Below are 18,278 nucleotides of genomic sequence, written 5' to 3' on the forward strand. Positions count from 1 at the left end.
TCAGTTCACAATATAACTTAAAGCTTTCATAAACTATTTTATTCTTATAAATTACTTGGATTAATTTTTTATGAATCGATATTATTTTGTAAGAACTTAACATATGTTAATGAATTTATTGAGAAAATATTTTTTTCATAGGCAATTTTTTAATACTAAAATAAAAAACAAAGAAAAAAATTATTCTTGGGAAGAATAAATAGCGTGCATTTTTAAAGTAACGAAGATTTTTAAAAATACTTAAAAGCATTACGTTATTTATCTGATTTTATTTAAAAAATAAAAATTAATCGTGCAAACTTTGTCATTTATTAGGAAACGTGGCCTTGCAATTTTGAAAAAAGGCTTAACAGTTCCTTTTTCTGAATTTAAATATATTCGGAAAGGTCGTAATTTATATTTAGAAGTCAAGTTACGCGTTAGTTTCATATACGTTTTGTATACAGTCCCGTCTGCTTTGTGTGTGAGCGCTCCTATTGAGCAAAATGGCTAGACAGAAACTTCTGCTCTGCTCATAAACCAGATTATCTAGTAATCATGGTGTTCATAAACACTTATTTTTTTAAGACAGAAACTTCTATTATTATTGAACCCATTCAAAATGCAGAAAAGAAACTACATTCACGGATGCATTGAGCAAATAATACCCTTTTTTAAGGATAATAATTTGAATTACTACTTTGTCATTTTCTTATCCCGGTTCGAAAAAAAATAAATGTGGTAAGCCTAATTAGACATATCAGCAAGCAGTGTTTTTATAAGTTATTATAACTATGCCATGTTGAAAAAATGTTCCTATGCCCTTTTATGGTTAAAATTATTCAAAGAATCAACTCTTGAAATTCTTTGAATGAATTTAAAACCACATTGCATATGACCAATGATATTTAGTACTGTATAAGAATATTTTTAAACTACATTGCACTTTATATTGTATTATTCTATGAGATTAATAAGAATTTATACAGAGTTGGTCAAAATGTTTGGCCAGATAAAAATGAAGTAGCAAATAACCATTTTTATTTTTGAATATACAGTATTTCAAAATAACATCAGTATGCAGCCAAAGATATGCAACTGCAACTGTTTTACAATTGCACACAAAGTGATACAGCAGCACTCTGTGCACAGTTGCACTGGAGAAGGAATGCCATTGTGAAAAATGTCACTGTAGCCACTAAAACACCATTCTTTTGCTGTGGAAAATTACATAAAAATGATGAGTATCATCATTGTGCAAAGAATCTTCTATTGCTATTTCAAGCTGGGGCAGCATGCTAAAGTCCCTGACTGCCACACATCATTGAGGTGGGTGACACAGTTCCAGACTGACAAATTCAGATCATGCAAAAGTTTAAAGGGCATGGTAAAGTGTACCAAAGAATCTTTGTCGTGAATTTCCTAGGGCTCGGGCTTTGTTGGACATCACGACTGGCTGCCATTTTGAACTATCGGGGAGTGTAACAGGCAAAAATTTTCAAAATTTTACATTGGACAACCCTCCTGCTGCATGAAACACACATGGTGAAGTGCAGCATTGCATTGTTTGGTATGATAGGCCCATATTTCTTTGGTGACACTCAGGGTTATATTATTGCTGTTAACAGCAATTGCTATGTAATGATGTTAAATGAATTTTTCTTTCTGAAGCTGACTAATCTAAACTTACAAGTATGGTTCCAACAAGACAGAAACAGCCTATACTATGCAGCAGTCCATTGCAATCTTGCAATGGACTGCTAGTAGGCTGATTTCCAGATTTGGAAATATTCACTGCCCACAAGAAGCCTGAATCTAACCACTCTGGATTTCTTAAAAGGGGTACCTGAAGAATTAGGTGTTTGCTAAATGCCCTCAAACCCTGGTGGATCTGGAGAATTTTGTTTTTTGTTTTGTTTTTATTAAGTTATGGCAATGCAACACTTGGGCAATCTGGGGAATGCCTTCCAAGAGGTCTTTTTAAGAGTAACTGGCCCCTATTAAGGTGTTACATACGTGGAGAAAACCCAGAAAACTCAATGTGATCAATTAGACATAGACAAATCCTGTCTTGATGAGGCGTGAACCCACAACCAAACTCCCAGTGTTCAGGAAACAGAACCGCTTGGCCACTGGTGGGTGACGGATCTGAAGAACCATATACACAATGCCATGCAGAACATTCCCTTAGATATATTGAGTGTGTAAGGCAAACTTTCATCTGGCTCTTAGAAATGTGAAAATTCGAACCCGCCGGAACCAAGCCGTTAATAATAAAATTATTTTATTGCTTGGTTCCCACGGAGAAAATATGAATCAGGAGGAACAAGAGTCGAAAAACGCGGGTTGGCGAAACGGAATAACGTGACCGAGAGGATAAAAGGGCGACAAAGGAAGACAGGGGGGCCGGTTACGTTCTGTCAATTAGACTGTGTGTGTGCGCAATATCGAGGGAAACCGCCCGAAATCGACGGAATACGTTGACTACGAGGACCGACCCGGATCACGAGGTATGACCCGAATTTTTGTAAACTCTCCCTCCGTGGACCCGAAAAGAGGCGACCGTCGCGCGCCTCTTCTGTAATTATATCGTTAGCTTAAATAAATTTTTGTTGTTGTTATTATCCGTTGGCTATGTCTTTTATTCGGGTATCGTCACTGCCGCTCTATCGTCGGATCCATCCACTTCCTCCACTCGCCTAAAAACGCATAACGCGTAACACTTCAGAACCGCCATCTTGACGTGGGCAGGTCTAACAGACCTGTGAGCCGAAAAAAGGAGGAACGAGACTCCGTCCGCCTCCCGGCACCCACAAAAAATGCATTGCTTTTGATAGTGACCACCGGCTTGGCATAATATTCAGAAATGACTTTTGAAGATTGTGATATGCAAATGAAATATCTTTGGCTGTGTCTGATGTTAATTTGAAATATATTCATCCAGTGGTTATGTTTTGCTTTATTTATTTCTAACTGTACATCTTGTCCAAACCTTTATATAGTACTCAAATTATGTATTGTATATTTTGCACAGGTAACTTGAGAGTTATGTATATTTAAAAGTCGATTTGAAAGGGGCTGTGTTATATGATATTTTAAATTCCAATTATGAATCCACCAAATAGATTTTTCTTTATGTATTAGGAACCATTAGAAGATGGGATAAATTTACAAACTAACATATGACAATCTGCACTTTCAAATCTATTTAGTTTTCAATGGTGGACCCAGAAGTATTCAAAGGAAGAGGCAAACTTTAAAATTAAAACTCCTTGACTAATAAGATCATTTTATTAGCTTATGCCCAACAATTGTATTTTTGTCTTTTCTTTTTACTGTCTTCCCTTTGAAATTCTAACTTGTTCAATTAAAGAATGATTTGTCTTTTCTCTTCAGTGCTTGATGAGTTTATGTGACATATTACTTTGAAACAAAGCTATTGTTAATGTTTCCAATCACATCACTTATAGCCAACGAAAGATTTGTAAAGTTAAAGTTTCAGAAACTAACTTGCTGCAGAGATGTCATCCTGGCAATATGTTGAAAATCATGTGTTGTTGGATGTGCACAAAACCTTTATTTTGTGCACATCCAACAGATTTTTTTACCTTTGGCTTCCTTTTACATCTAACTAAAGTGATACAGCTATATTCATTAATGAAATGAAATGTCCCAAAATTTTTGATAATAAAATGTGTATGTAATTTATAAATTTTGACATTAACCATAATTTGATTGTTTTAGTATTTATTTACACTATTTGTATTTAAACTACTTCATAAAATAAACAATAGCGAAAAGTCAATAAACAACAAAAATTAATTATCAAAGTTAAAATATTAAAAATGAGACAATATTTTCTGTGCATATATTCGCACTTAGAGTTTATTTTACATCAAGTTTCTGTACATAGAACATCAAAACGAGTATTTTTGAGATTACACAATGCCTATCTTATGTTACAAATATTGACAAAACATAAACAAAATTCAACAAAATCACAAGATGGGTTTGGACATGTACAACAATTCATTGCATTCATGTTTTATATAAGAACTGCATTAATATGAATTTCTTAAATATTAGAAATCGAGTATTGCAAAAGCAAATTTGCTATTCTAATATTATACTGGACTGTATTTATCACAATTGTATTTTTCAAATACTCAATGCAAGTATTAATTTTATGAAGTTACCAATAATGTGACTGAAATCCTTTAAAAATATAATACATGAAGTAATACATCAATCATGAGTTAATCATTATAATCAGGAAAAATCTTAACATCAATCATTATTGATCATATTTATTTATTTATATTTAAATTGTATAACATGAAACTGAACAATTTAAGCTGCCATTAATAGATAGAATATTATCCACAAGAAAAATGAAATATATAACAAACTATAATGTCATATTAGTTTCATTCTCGTCTATATATTAAGAACCATATAAGGATTGATTCTGTTATGATCCATATAGTATTAATATATCTATTACATTAAAAACAATATTTCACAATATATCAATGCACACAGTAAACAGCAACTGACCTCACGCAACTCTGTTCATAATAGCTGTGGTAGCTTTGGCACATATCCAACATATTGATTTTAATATAATTTAAAATTGAACTTTCATAAAATTTATGATCAATTCTGCATATTCTAAAAATAGTTATGTATTAATACTAAAGGAATGAACTTATTCTTGTTACTGGTCCAAGATTTCCTCAATTCAGTAAAATAATGTATAGTTTGTTACATTAATATTTTAAAAACATGCTTAGCAAATTTATAAAAATGCTCTACCATTTATACAATACCATGACATGTTACCAGACATTAACATATATATGTATATATATAAAAACAAAAGCGAACAGTTGACTAGAGTTTTCCACAATATTGTTTTCCATATAAAACAGTTATTATTATTATTTAAGGAATTTTCAAATTAAAAAAATAAATAAATAAATAATAATAATAGTCTTTTGAAATACTTTGGAATTCTTCAAATAAACAAAAATTTATGGCAATTTTAAATTCCAGCATCAAATTTTGTCTGTATTTCTTTTACCTGCTGGCTTTTGGCACTCATCCATAATAACATCTTGAAAATATATATAAAACTAAATATATAAAAACTAATACATAGTAACTAAGCAGAAAAGATTTCCAAAGAACCAGAATAATAAAGAATAGATCATAAAAAGAACTAAAATATTCTATGCAAAAAGAAAACTAATAAAAGCTCATATTAATATATTAATCAAAGCTAAAATTAATTTAGTAACAATTTTAATATTTGAATAATTTATTTTATCATCTTTTATATGATTGACACATTAAATTATTTGAATAATAAACTATGCAGTAAGTATTAAAACCTATAATCTGAATCAAATTGATTTAAAATTTTATTTAAAGATCATTATCCTATATAAATTTTAAATTAAAAATCAAATGAATGAAGATATGAGGAATGAAAGCTGTTATTTGAGAATGCCAATTTAAAAACTAAACTGCATTTTTAAAAAATATTTACACCAATTATATGAAATTTTACTTTTCTTAACAATATTTTACAAGACCAACAATGTAAAAGTTATTTTAGGACAAAGAATTTTCAAATACTGTATTACTGGATGATAAAATTTTTCCAAAATTTTAAACTCTGATAAGAGTTTTAAATTAGTCTTAATATTTTTATATCAAAATATAAATGTTAATAAAAAATATCATCATCAAAATAAATTAAATTTTAATACAAATTTATTTGTATTATATTAAAAATATTATTTTCTAAGAATAGCTGAATCTTTAAAATTAATTTCAATTTAGAAAAATGTATAATTTACTGAAAATCCACAAATAACAAATATGTAGCAAGATGGTCATTCATTTTGCAAAACTGCAAAATTAAAACTATCAAAAGTACTTAATTGTTTTTAGAATATATAATGATAAATATATAAAATTTTAATATTTTTAATGTACATATTAATAATTTCATTTACTCTAGGCTCCAAAAGTTGCTGAGATTTATATATTAAACATATTTTTACAAAAGCTTTGAATTTACATATTTGTGTTAGCCAATATAATTTTACATATTTTGTAAAATAATGATTTTCAAATATGTTATAAAATGAATGAATTAATTAATTATCTTGTAGCAAACTTGAATATTCAATGTTCTCATTGAACTATATAGATAATGGCTGCCAAGATTATATTATACAAAGATCAATTTCCAGAGCTAATAAAGAATGAATTTTGTATCAAATCAAATCTTTATGGCATAACAACATTGTAATATCAAAGAAAATTCAATAGTAACCTCAATATGATTTGATGTTAGATAAATATATTGTATAGAAGACAACATTAACATAGATCTCCATGTAGTATTATTAGGATAAATTAAATTCTGCATATTGCATAAACTTATGTAATGTTGAAATGCTTTTTGGAAACTTAAAAATACTGCATAGAAAATTACAAATAATTTTAGAGATGAAAATATTTTAATGAATAACGAACCTACTGGAACTGGTATAATAGAGAGAAAACAACACCTTTCTTAAATTCCAGCAAAAGTTTAACTATATAAAAACGTTTTCAACTGATTTCATCAGTCTTCTTCAGTTACTCGAACAAAAAAACAAAAAGAACGAACCAAATTCAAATTTACAAAATCACGAGAATGGAAAGAATTCTCGTGATTGCGCAGACTATGCAAAAACGATGTACCGAATTATTTTAATTATTTTAATTGATTTAATTGACATGAATGTAATTAAAAATATTTTAATTACATTCATGTCCACAATTAAAGCAATACACACACATACAAAGGTAAATGGAAAAAGGAATGTCCTTCCATTGCAATGAATCATCCAAATGCCTTCTCTGAGGCATGCCTGATAAACTACTGATGTTTCATCACTATATTACACAGATGATTGTTTACCAGAAACAATTTTGCTGTATATGTAATGCATCATATTTTGTCACATAGATGTCTGATATCATACCTTATTTAGATGACACTGCTAATTCTGCTAATCATGTTCAATAATGTTGATTTTACACAGGTTTTGTGTTTGTTGCTTTAACTTTGGACACCAGTGTATAACACTGAATGATACCATTGATTTATTTGAAAACACTTTTGTTTATTGTACATTATGAAGATGTTCATAATGTACAATAAACAAAAGTGTTAAATAGAATGAGAAAAAAATAATTGCATATGTTTAGATTTTAAATTTTTAGAGAGATGTTTTGTAAAAACACTTTAAAATTTTAAATTTTTCCATACAAAATATACTGTAAAAATTCTTATATATATAGCAATGTAGATTCTTCCTTGATTTTGCTACAAGCCTTTTTAAGTGTAATTTAAATGTAATTTGTTCAGAAGCAATTTTCAGTAACCTAATTCTATATTTTTTTACTTTAATATTTTCATATAAATACAATTCTTTTATTATGTAATGTACTATGATTCTCAATTGCATACATTACTTTTGACAGCACACCACAGAGAACATGAGTTAAAATTTAATATCAACAGACTAATATTTTTGATCACAAACTGGATCTTTGTCAGGTCAATTACTACTCCAAAATGGAACATGTAGTAGAATATTATTTAAATACACAAAATCATTTGAAATGGCAGAAAAATGTAGAGCTGTGGGGTGTATTCCACTGTCCTATCTGTTTATGCCATAGATAATGATGTATGGTACATGTAGATCTCAGTAATGCAGTTATTATCAAACAATGCCATGACAAAGATCATTTCAGAATCCTAGAAGCTTTAGAAATACACAAATCACAGATGAGAGGTGGGTGTATCAACATGTACAGTACATCAACTACTAAGAACAGCAGCACCTCACATGTGTGGCAGCATTTTTATGAAAAACCTGGAGCATCATTTATACTTTTAATGACCTCTATGTTAACATGCTTTTATATGAATGGTTAAGCTTTGATATATTTATATTATTTTACTCTATTTTATTTATATTCATATTTAGAAACTTTGGTGCCATTTCAAATAATTTTATATATTTAAATAATGCATTCCATTTTGAAATTGGAAGTGACTTAATGAAGATCCAGTTTGCAATCAAAAACATTAGTTTTTTGATATTAAATTTTAACTGGTGTTAGAAAAGGTTCTGTGTAATGTGCTGTTTATGAGAATTATCCAGTTATGTTGAAAGCTAGAATGGTTAATTACTTTTCATAAATATATTTACTCATAGTGTTAAAATTTAATATTTCAGTAATGATAATGTATAAATTATTGAATACTTTTTGAGCCTAGTGTAAGCATATTAAAAATGAATAGATAAGACAAAATATTTTCCTAATAAATGTAAAAATTACAGATTTCATAAATTCCTTGCAATTTTTAAAATTTATTTTACACAATGAAACACTTTCAATATTTTAATTTTTTCATTTACCAATATTGTTTATTATATGTCTTAAACAACATTAGAAAATAAATGAATAATAATAAATAATTCACTTTAATAACTGTATGAATCAAATATTATATTTATAATTTTTATTATATTTTTTATTCAAATTGCTACATTATTATTATTTGCTGCAAGATTAAAAAATTACTTTCTTATTAAATTTTGATTATCCTACAAGTTTTTTTAATACTAAATATAAAATAAAATGTTTATTAGCATAAATTTCTTTATACTTAAGATTTAGATTTTACTGGAAGAAAATAAATCTGAAATTTTTTAAAAGTTTAAATTTATTCTTTTGTTGTTGTTTAAATATAATAATAATAATAATAATAATAATAATTTGTAAAAATATTAATAAAATTCATATAAAATGTTTAATGTATATATTGTTACAGTTATGAATTGTGAAAAAAATTTATAAAAAGGAATAAATTTGATTATTATATTTTGAATATTCAACAGTTCAACTAATATTTAAAATTTTTATAAAGTAAAATTTTTTTAAGTTTATATAAAGCAAAAGTAATAGTTCAGATTAAACATTTTATAAGTATAATTTGTCATATATTGAAAAAAAATTTAATTATACTGTTATCCTCTACAATATAGTATTGGTAATAAACAATAATCTGAATGTATAAATTGTGGGAGAGATGCCATAATTAATATTTCTTAAATGTATTAGTTATAGATTTATTTTTATCATTTCTTATATTCTAACAAGAATTTGTTATTATATAAATATAACTTTATGAAAATATTTAAAATTATTCATATTTTATAATATTGTTAGTACAAACTGTCATTGCAACATAACTGTTAACAATAAGCATGAATCCTTCTGCTATAATAATTTATCTAATAATAAATATCATCTTTCACAATGAAGCTGTCATTGTGAAAATTATTCCGTCACACAAAATTATATATTTTTATTAGGCTCAGCACAAATCAGCTACATCTTTTTTAATGATATAATAATCTACACTTTATAGTGGCAATAAACAACAGTATAACTATAACTCAACTGCATTATAACTAATATATTTATTTTTATTATTATTATTTATTACCAATGATTAATGATTACCTCTGTAGAAATTTAGTCACATGGCAAAAATATCCAGTGCAGTCTGAATGCACTATGAAATGAGATTATATGAATAACAATAAGCAATATATATTTTGTGGTTGTTGTTGCAAACTAACCACTACTTCCTATTTCATACTTTCAATTAAGTTTAAAAACAGCAAATACAGAACTAAATGCATTTTTTCATAGTCATTATTACTGATTAAATTCTAACTAGATTACTTTTTATTCACATTAAGATTCTTTTTCATAAAACAACTTTTAACATTTACTTTCCTTGCAAACTTTTAGACAATGCTTTTCAGTCTTAAAGTGAGGTATTTTGGCAAATGAATGCAAATTTTACAACTGATGCTAAAATTAAAAATTACTACATTCTATTTGGCATTGCATAGCTCATGGAATGATCTTACTATTCAATGCCAGAGTAATGATATTTTTAAATTTTTGTGATGCTAACTAAATTCATATGGATACTATAAATCTATTCAAATCAATAAATGCAAATTTCTTTATCCTTCCAAAAAAAACTATCACAAAATTATCTAAACATAAAAAACAGTGCACCTTATAACTGTTTCTTATGTTTATTTCTCCAGTTAGATCTTACTTACTTACCTAAATATTTTTTCAGATAAGCTGCAGAACTACTTCAGAAGGAATAATTCAGTTCAGAGCTGGGAATGTCATTTGAAATTTCAGGAGGGGTTGGCACTATATAAATCAACAATATTTTTTTGTCTATATTCTACATTTATTTCCACCAACTCAATTTTATGTTTCTTTGATTACTGCATTGCTGATGTTTATCACAGCACCAACATTTATTTTCTTATCTACAAATTGCACAGATTCACTGTCTTTAATTAATACAGTGATATTTGCATTCTTGTATTATTGCCTGTTATTATTTCAGATGGCATTTTGCCTCTATGATTAGTGTATCATTAATATTTATTGTTGATATTAAAGATTTCTGCATGTTAATTTTATAATTTATAATTATTATATACTAAGTTAATACATGTAATTATAATGTTAGTATTTCTTAAATTAAGATAATTTAAAAATGTGCTTATAGTAGCATTTAGAAACAAAATTAATAACTTAGCTAAACAAAAAAAAAATATTTTTTTTTTGTTCGGCTAATATTATGCCTCTAAAATTTAATTAATTTATTTTTATTAAATTAGTAGTTAAATTACAAATTTAAATATAAAATATTTTTTAAGTTATATTTTCTATTCAATAGGTATATAATAAGATTATATTTAATATGAGTTACCTTTTATGACATCTAAATTGCAAAATCTGATGATTATTTTTGATAATCAGACATTTAAACTTTGAAACATATTTGCAGTAAATATTAGATATTTCATTTTATTTTAAAAATATTTTAAAGAAATTAAATGTTCCTTTTTCAGCATTAAGAAACTATAAATAAAATAATATAATGAACAAAACTTTCTAAAATAATAATCAGCTTTATATGGATGAATAAAGTCATATACAATAATATATACAAGGAATGTTTCAAATAGTTTTATATTGTTTATATTCTCTTAGTTTAGTTATAGTATAAAATTATCAGTTATAATATACATTTAATATTATAACTTCAGAATATTATTATTATTATTATTATTATATGGCATCTCTCTCTCAATCAAATATTAACAAATTAACATTTTCCAAAAAAAAAAAAAAAATACTCATATTATTAAAAGATCTAAACAAACATGAAAAAATTCACAAATAATAACATATAACACGGACAGTATTTATTTAGTATAAAAACTTAAGAATTGTTAAGGAATGAAATTATAAATCAAAACTTACTGTTCAATCAGTATATAAAATTAATAAATAAATATAATTAACACTTCTTAAGAAGCATATTATGTACTTGTTCTAAAGGTATTGGTGGAAGAGGTCTCTTGTGAAATCCTTCAAGGACAGAGCCACCTGAGTGAGACGGCAAGATACCCTTTTGGAACTGAGACGGTGCATCTTCAGTGTGCAAAATTTTTACTTTAGCCATTGTTGGTAATGATGGACCATTATTATCAACTTTTACTGCTTTTCTTCCAAGAGAATAAGTCTGTCGAGTAGATATTTTTTGAGGAAAATTAGGTACAGGAGAAGCAGGAACTGAATTGGACCATTTTGGAATAGTGGAATGCAATGATTGTTGTATTGGTTTAGGAAGGTAAACTTGAGTATTAGGTGGACTTTTTTTCCCTTCTGAAGGAAAAAAAGCTGCATTATCATAAGCACCATTATTAATTAAATCGTTGGGAGTTTGAAGCTCATTGTCTATTCCAGAATATGTATGTACTGCATATGGGGAACAGTTGGGAACTTCAATTTTATTTGTTTCAAAACCTGGTGTCACATCAAGTTCTGCATATATTGGTGTTCCGGGCGATTTATTTTCTTCAGATTCTGTAAATGACTCATTACCTATTATATATTGAGAGCCATCTCTATGCAGAGGATATTCCTGACTAGATTCTCGCTGCCAATATTTCAAACTAGATTTTAATTTTGTTTCTTTGGTCTTCTGTTTGGTGAGAGTTGGAGAATCCATGCTTTTGGGTGAAGTTTCATTTGATGAATGTTTACTATTCAAAAAGTTTTCAGGCAAAATTGGGCAAGAATCTGCTAAGAAAATTTATTATTTTAATTGAATTTATAATTTTATAAAAATAATTATTTTATATTTGCATGAATAATACATCATATAGTTTTAAAAAATCTTAAGAATTCATTCATTTTATTTTTTTAAATATAATGTAAAATCTGTAAGAACAATCATACACAAGAACTTTATATATGTGATTTGCACTAAAACAGAAGTAGGAGCATTTTTAGTTTAAAAAGGAATGTAAGATGTAAAAATAAAGTAACTGAAAGACAGAAAAAGAAATCAAAAATAGTGCTTTAAAAAAATTAAAAAAATAAAAAAAATTGCCAAAAAATTATATATTGGCTATAAAAAGAACAGTAATAAAATATCATTTTTTATAAGGATACTTTTTCACATTATAATATTCTAATCTCATAATTTCCTTTCATTATTTTGTGTTCTAATTCAGTAAATAGATTTCTGACCATAGAACAAACATACACAAAATTTATGTTTGTTTTATGATCAGAAGTCTATCCAAAGTCAATTAAAAATAAGCAAAGTTATTTTTTTGTATAATAATTTATCTTAGCTTGATCAAATAAAATCAAAATTAAACAAAAAAGTTGAGATAAAATATTTTTTTAATTTCTATATTTTAAAAACTTAAATATCTGATAATTACAAAATAATGCCAGTTTTCATACAATTTGTTAATCTGTCAAACTATATAAATAAAACTGCTTTCTTCAGGAAGTCAAATTTTATCTATTGCAATAGAAATCTTTTTCACCTATTTTAGGTCATCTTCAGCTTGAAATCACAAATGTTCAAAAACAGAATATTTGATATAAAGTTAACTTAAATAGAATACCGATATTTAAAATTATATAATATATAAATAATTTATATAAGGATATTATATACAATACTAGCTGACCCGGCCACGCGTTGTTGTGGCTCAAAATGTATCTATTATAAATGTGTAACACTTCCCCCATGGGGGGAATTTCAAAAAATCCCTTTTTAGTGAATATTCTGTTGACATCACCTATTAAAACGCAATTAAAAACGCAAAACACGGCATGTAAAATAGTATAAATAGAAGCCGAGTTCTTCACGGTAAGCCTTAATCCTGTCCCTTTCCCCGCTGGGGAATATCGAAAAATCCCTTTTTAGTGTATATTCTGTTGACGTCACCTATTAAAACGCAATTAAAAACGCAAAAAACCGCATGTAAAATAGTATAAATAGAAGCGGAGTTCTTCGCGGTAAGCTTTAATCCCGTCCATCTCCCCCCGTAGGGGAATTTCGACATGTATATTATATAAAAACACGTGCATATTCGAATGCAACGTTGTGTCAAAATTTCAAAGGAATCGGTAGGAACAAACAAACGTTGTATTTTATTTATATAGATAGGTAGAAAATGATCTGCTTAGGTCCATTCTCACTGAAAAGCATAATGCCTTACAGAAAAGCAAACTTAGGTCGTCGGAAGTTAGCGCCATCTGTTGGACATAAAAGCCTTAATCCATATATAAATATATTTTTGAAAGGGGGGAAATGGTGATCTTCACATATGCCACAAACCTTCGTGGGAATGTATTAAACAACTTCCCAAAGTTTCATGGCAATCGGATAAATGGTGTGGTAATGCATGAAGGACAAACACACACACACACACACACACACACACAGACATACATTCGTTTTTATATATATAGATAAATACAACAACAACATGATAAAATTGTTCTTATTACTGTATTTCTTAAATATCACCACATACACTTCTATTTTTTACTTCTCTGAAATTAAAATATGCATTACAGTCAGCAAATGTCTGACACACAACCTCAAGTTTCCTCCGCTCATTTGCAGAGTAAGTAGCTAACAGTGTAGTTAGTTACTTACCCATGACTGAACTTTCTCTGTTGGTAACAACTTCTTTCAAAGATTTATGTACAGCTTTAGATCTATCAAAATGTGATTTGATTAAATCTTTTATAGCACTAAAAAGAAAACTATATGATATTGCTATCTGTATAATTCTATTAAACTCAGTTTCTATTTACTAGCAAAGAGGAATGGGATACAGCTGTTTATCAGTGCATGTAAGGCTACTAACTTATGTGATATTATATCATATAAATGCCAATTTATATATGCATCAACTGCATTTACTTTCCAATGTACTTTGGTTAAGTATTTGTCATATGACTTAAAAAATGTGAGATGTAAGCAGTTAATAGCACCAAATCCTGTTTATAAAACTTACTATTCCATTTAAAATATGAATTTGATAAAATAATATCTAAATTTGATACTTATACCACTGTGTTTAAGTTTGCTTTCTCACAGATTAAATTTCTGGTTAAAGTTATAACTGTTTCAATCTTTATGGATGGAAAGATACTAGTATAATCAAAAACAGTTGAAACATCATTCCTGTGTGACATAACATGAAACAGATTCAATTACTTCTAAAAGTGTTATTGGCAGCATATAAAGTTTTAAATCCTATCTTCATTAAGTGTTTATGTAATACTCATTCTAAAGTAATAGTGGAGAGAGACATTTCTCAAGTACTAGTCTTAGAGACCATCTAGGCTCATGTAACTTAACTACTCCAAATATCCTGAGTGCAACAACTCATTTTGGATGTCTGGATACCAAAACCATTGGAAGAAATCTTCTGTATTAATTTGCTGTTTTCTGTAACAAACTGTTAGTCCAAGCAGCTTAAACAAGACCTAACTATTAGATAATTGAAATAATTGAGTGTCTGCTTTTAGCATTTCACACAATTCTAAAAATTTATTTTGAAAAACTATTGAATTTAATAATTGAATTTATTTGAAAAACTAAAAATTTTCCAAATAAAATTTAGAAATAGTAATATAAAAGAATTCTACAAAACTTCAAGAAGTTTAAGGAAAAATTTAAGTCTGAAATGAGTAATATAGAAATAACATATGTGATAAAATATATATCAAAAGTTTAATCAAACATAACAGAATTTTAATGTTTGATTAAATAAGCAAAAATTTAAAATCGAAAAATGTGTGGATAAAACAGACTTTGGGTCCTGTTTCAAATCTGGAGCAGTACAATTGCAAATATGCATAACAATAATGCTTAAATTGCTTTTCTGATCCTTGCAATAAGAATTATAATAATTCTATATTTTTTTAGTATTTTAATATTCATTTTAGTTGAATATGTACTAATTTAAGTCTAACAGAGTTCACAATTAAGTAAAATTGTCTAAAAAGAACTCTTCAAAAATGGAAAATAATCTCAGAATGTAATGATTTGCTACATAAAATACTATTATAAGTTAGAAACCTATGTAATGTAGAAATGGAAGACTTTTGAAATCAATTGCATAACAATCTAAGTAAAATTTTTTGGCATAATAGCAATTAAATTTAAATCATAATTAGTGTTGCAATCTCAAACTCAAATCATGATCAACTTCTTGGTTATCAATCATCTCTTTTTATTTAAGATAATACTTTTACTGTGTTTAAAGGTAACTGTGACCATATGATACCAATGTTTCTTCTACACTCTGCAGAAGTGTAACTGATTCCCAGGAGTAACAAATATTTAAAAAATATGTTAAAAATCTGAAACAACAATTACTAAAAATAAAATAAAGTTGATGTATTTTTACAAATATAAGCTATCAACTGATTATAGTAAAATGTTTTAGAACAAAATACTTCTACTTTATATTAGCCAGACAAAAGTGTCACCTAACAAAACCTTTAGAACTAGTTAAAATTCACTTCTATGTTACTGAGATGAAAAATAACAAAAATTAATTCCTAAGAGCAATTATTCATAGAAATGAGAAAGCAAATAATATGAATAATTAAACATAACTATAAACTAAAACTCTCAACTACTTTACACTATTTATTCATCTAAACCAGTGTTTATCAACTGCTGGTCCACAAAAAAATTTCACTGGTCTGAAGAAAAATATCTGAAGCTGGCACAGCTGATTATGTGACATTTAAATAATAATCTACAGTTACTGTATATAACAATGTATAGTATTTCTAGATAATCATATATAAGTTTAATAAATAAGCATAATCCATAGTTGATATAATGTAATTACTTGATCCATTTACTGGTCCACAATGAGAAAAAGATTGAAAAACACTAATCTAAATTCCTATAAAAATTGTTAAAACTTAAATTTATAAATAACAAAAAATTATCTTACCTGCTACAGGAAATATTTTCCATCTGAAATTACAAAGAATATTTTATTAAATTATTTTGTACCTTTTATTAAATTATTTTGTAATATATGTTTATACATTGATTAAATCAATATTATTAATAATCAAATATTATTAATTTAGACTTACTTCTACTCAAACCGAACAGTGCTAATTTCGCTATATTTCTTTCTTGACTTGAGTAGAAGTAAGTCTGAATTTACAGTGTGTCTAGAAGTTTTTGTATATTATTAATTTAATCAATATATAAACATATCTTATTAAATCAGACACATTTAATAATTTTGAGAGAATGTTATATATTTAGAGAACACATTTTCTATGCACACATGTACAGTGTATGTATGTATGTATGTATGTATGTATGTATGTATGTATGTATATATATATATATATATATATATATTACAATAGAGAATCGATTATCCAAATTCTGATCAGTCGAAACATTGGTTAACCAAAAGCATTTCAGTCCGCAAATTCAAATTTCCTTCTGCTAGTGCTGTGGTGCTGTGGCACTCTCCCTCTCCCTACCAACCTAAACTATAGGCCTAGTTTAATGTACTACATTATGTAAGGTATGTATTTGTAAGATGTGTGATACAAAATATATACAGTACAATTTTAAGTTTAATATATTTTTCATAAATGATCAGTTATCCAAACAACCCCAATCCCGAATTGTTTTGGATAATTGATGCTCTACTGTATATACAATTTCACTTTAAAAAATTTTTATTCTGTATTATTTTATGAAAATTTAAATTTTGATATAGAGGAAACATATTCCCCTCATTAGCACAGTTAGCGGAGAAGTTTCAAAAAAAGTCAGGAAAAATGTTCAATTACATTAAAAAAAAATTCATTATATAGCAATTGAATAAAGAAAAACATTAATTTTTTTACACTGTGTACATGTATTATATATTTATTCATTAAATAATCCAAACTTATAAATATTAGCCATTATGTTATAAGTCTACCTCTCTTTAAAACACTTTACAATATATTTTGTTATTAAAAATGGCAAAACATAAAATGCAAGTGTAATTTTGCCATATTTTAAATGAAATGAATATAATCTATTGAGGATTTGCATACAGATGAATTACTAATGAGATTAAATAAAACTATTACATAATTATAAAAATATATTAAGCAATTTTTAAGTTATGAAAAAACATATACTTACTTTTTACATTTCATAAAAAATATTGCAATAATGGCACCAACAGCAATTGAAGCTATGCTCACAACAATTAAAATGCAAATCCAAGTATTGGCAAAGTGAACTATAAAAACAAAATTAAATCAGTTATTGAATTCATATTTATTATTAATTTCAACATTAACTGAAATAGTAGACAAAGTTAGAAATTATAAGTCACAATTTGAAATACAAAAACTTGATTTTAAAAAAAAATTTCCCTTTCCCATCAGTGCAAAGTTTTGGGTTATTAGAGAGGTTGCAGCCGATGTTTTCATCGTGAAAACATGAACGTCAGACATTCAACACTGCCTTTCTGTAAGCCTAGAAGTTTGACAATGGTGTTTGGAACATCAAGCATGACTCCAGACATTCCAAACGCCATTGTCAAACTTCTAGGCTTACAGGATGGAGGCACTGAACGTCCGACATATATGTTTTTGCGTTGAAAACTTTAACCTCTCTAATAACAGTGTAAGGGAAGATAAAATGTACTGATAATTTTTATCATTGTAATTTTACTAAGCTTTCAAAGTTTCACAGCAGATTCAGTACAAAGTGGTATTTCATCTATGCATGGTAGTTGTTACAA

At 27.1% G+C, this 18,278-nt stretch overlaps 1 protein-coding gene across 2 annotated transcripts in view; it reads right to left on the reverse strand.

Moving 5' to 3' along the window:
* Positions 1-3,835: 3,835 nt before the first annotated feature.
* Positions 3,836-18,278, reverse strand: part of LOC136980678 (uncharacterized) — a 30,386-nt gene continuing 15,943 nt past the window's right edge. The window contains exons 3-6 of one of the 2 annotated variants that reach the window (XM_067276841.1): positions 17,672-17,771; positions 16,461-16,483; positions 11,428-12,252; positions 3,836-5,095 (exon numbers count right to left, since the gene is read on the reverse strand). In XM_067276841.1, coding sequence (XP_067132942.1) covers positions 11,465-12,252; positions 16,461-16,483; positions 17,672-17,771 — 911 coding nt within the window. In that variant the 3' untranslated portion in view covers positions 3,836-5,095; positions 11,428-11,464. Of the gene's footprint in view, positions 5,096-11,193; positions 12,253-16,460; positions 16,484-17,671; positions 17,772-18,278 lie in introns of those variants that run through there. The other variant, XM_067276842.1, reaches the window with a different exon arrangement.

This window comes from Centruroides vittatus, unplaced genomic scaffold, assembly GCF_030686945.1.
Source record: "Centruroides vittatus isolate TY-2023 unplaced genomic scaffold, ASM3068694v2 contig_717, whole genome shotgun sequence".
NCBI lineage: Eukaryota > Metazoa > Arthropoda > Arachnida > Scorpiones > Buthidae > Centruroides > Centruroides vittatus.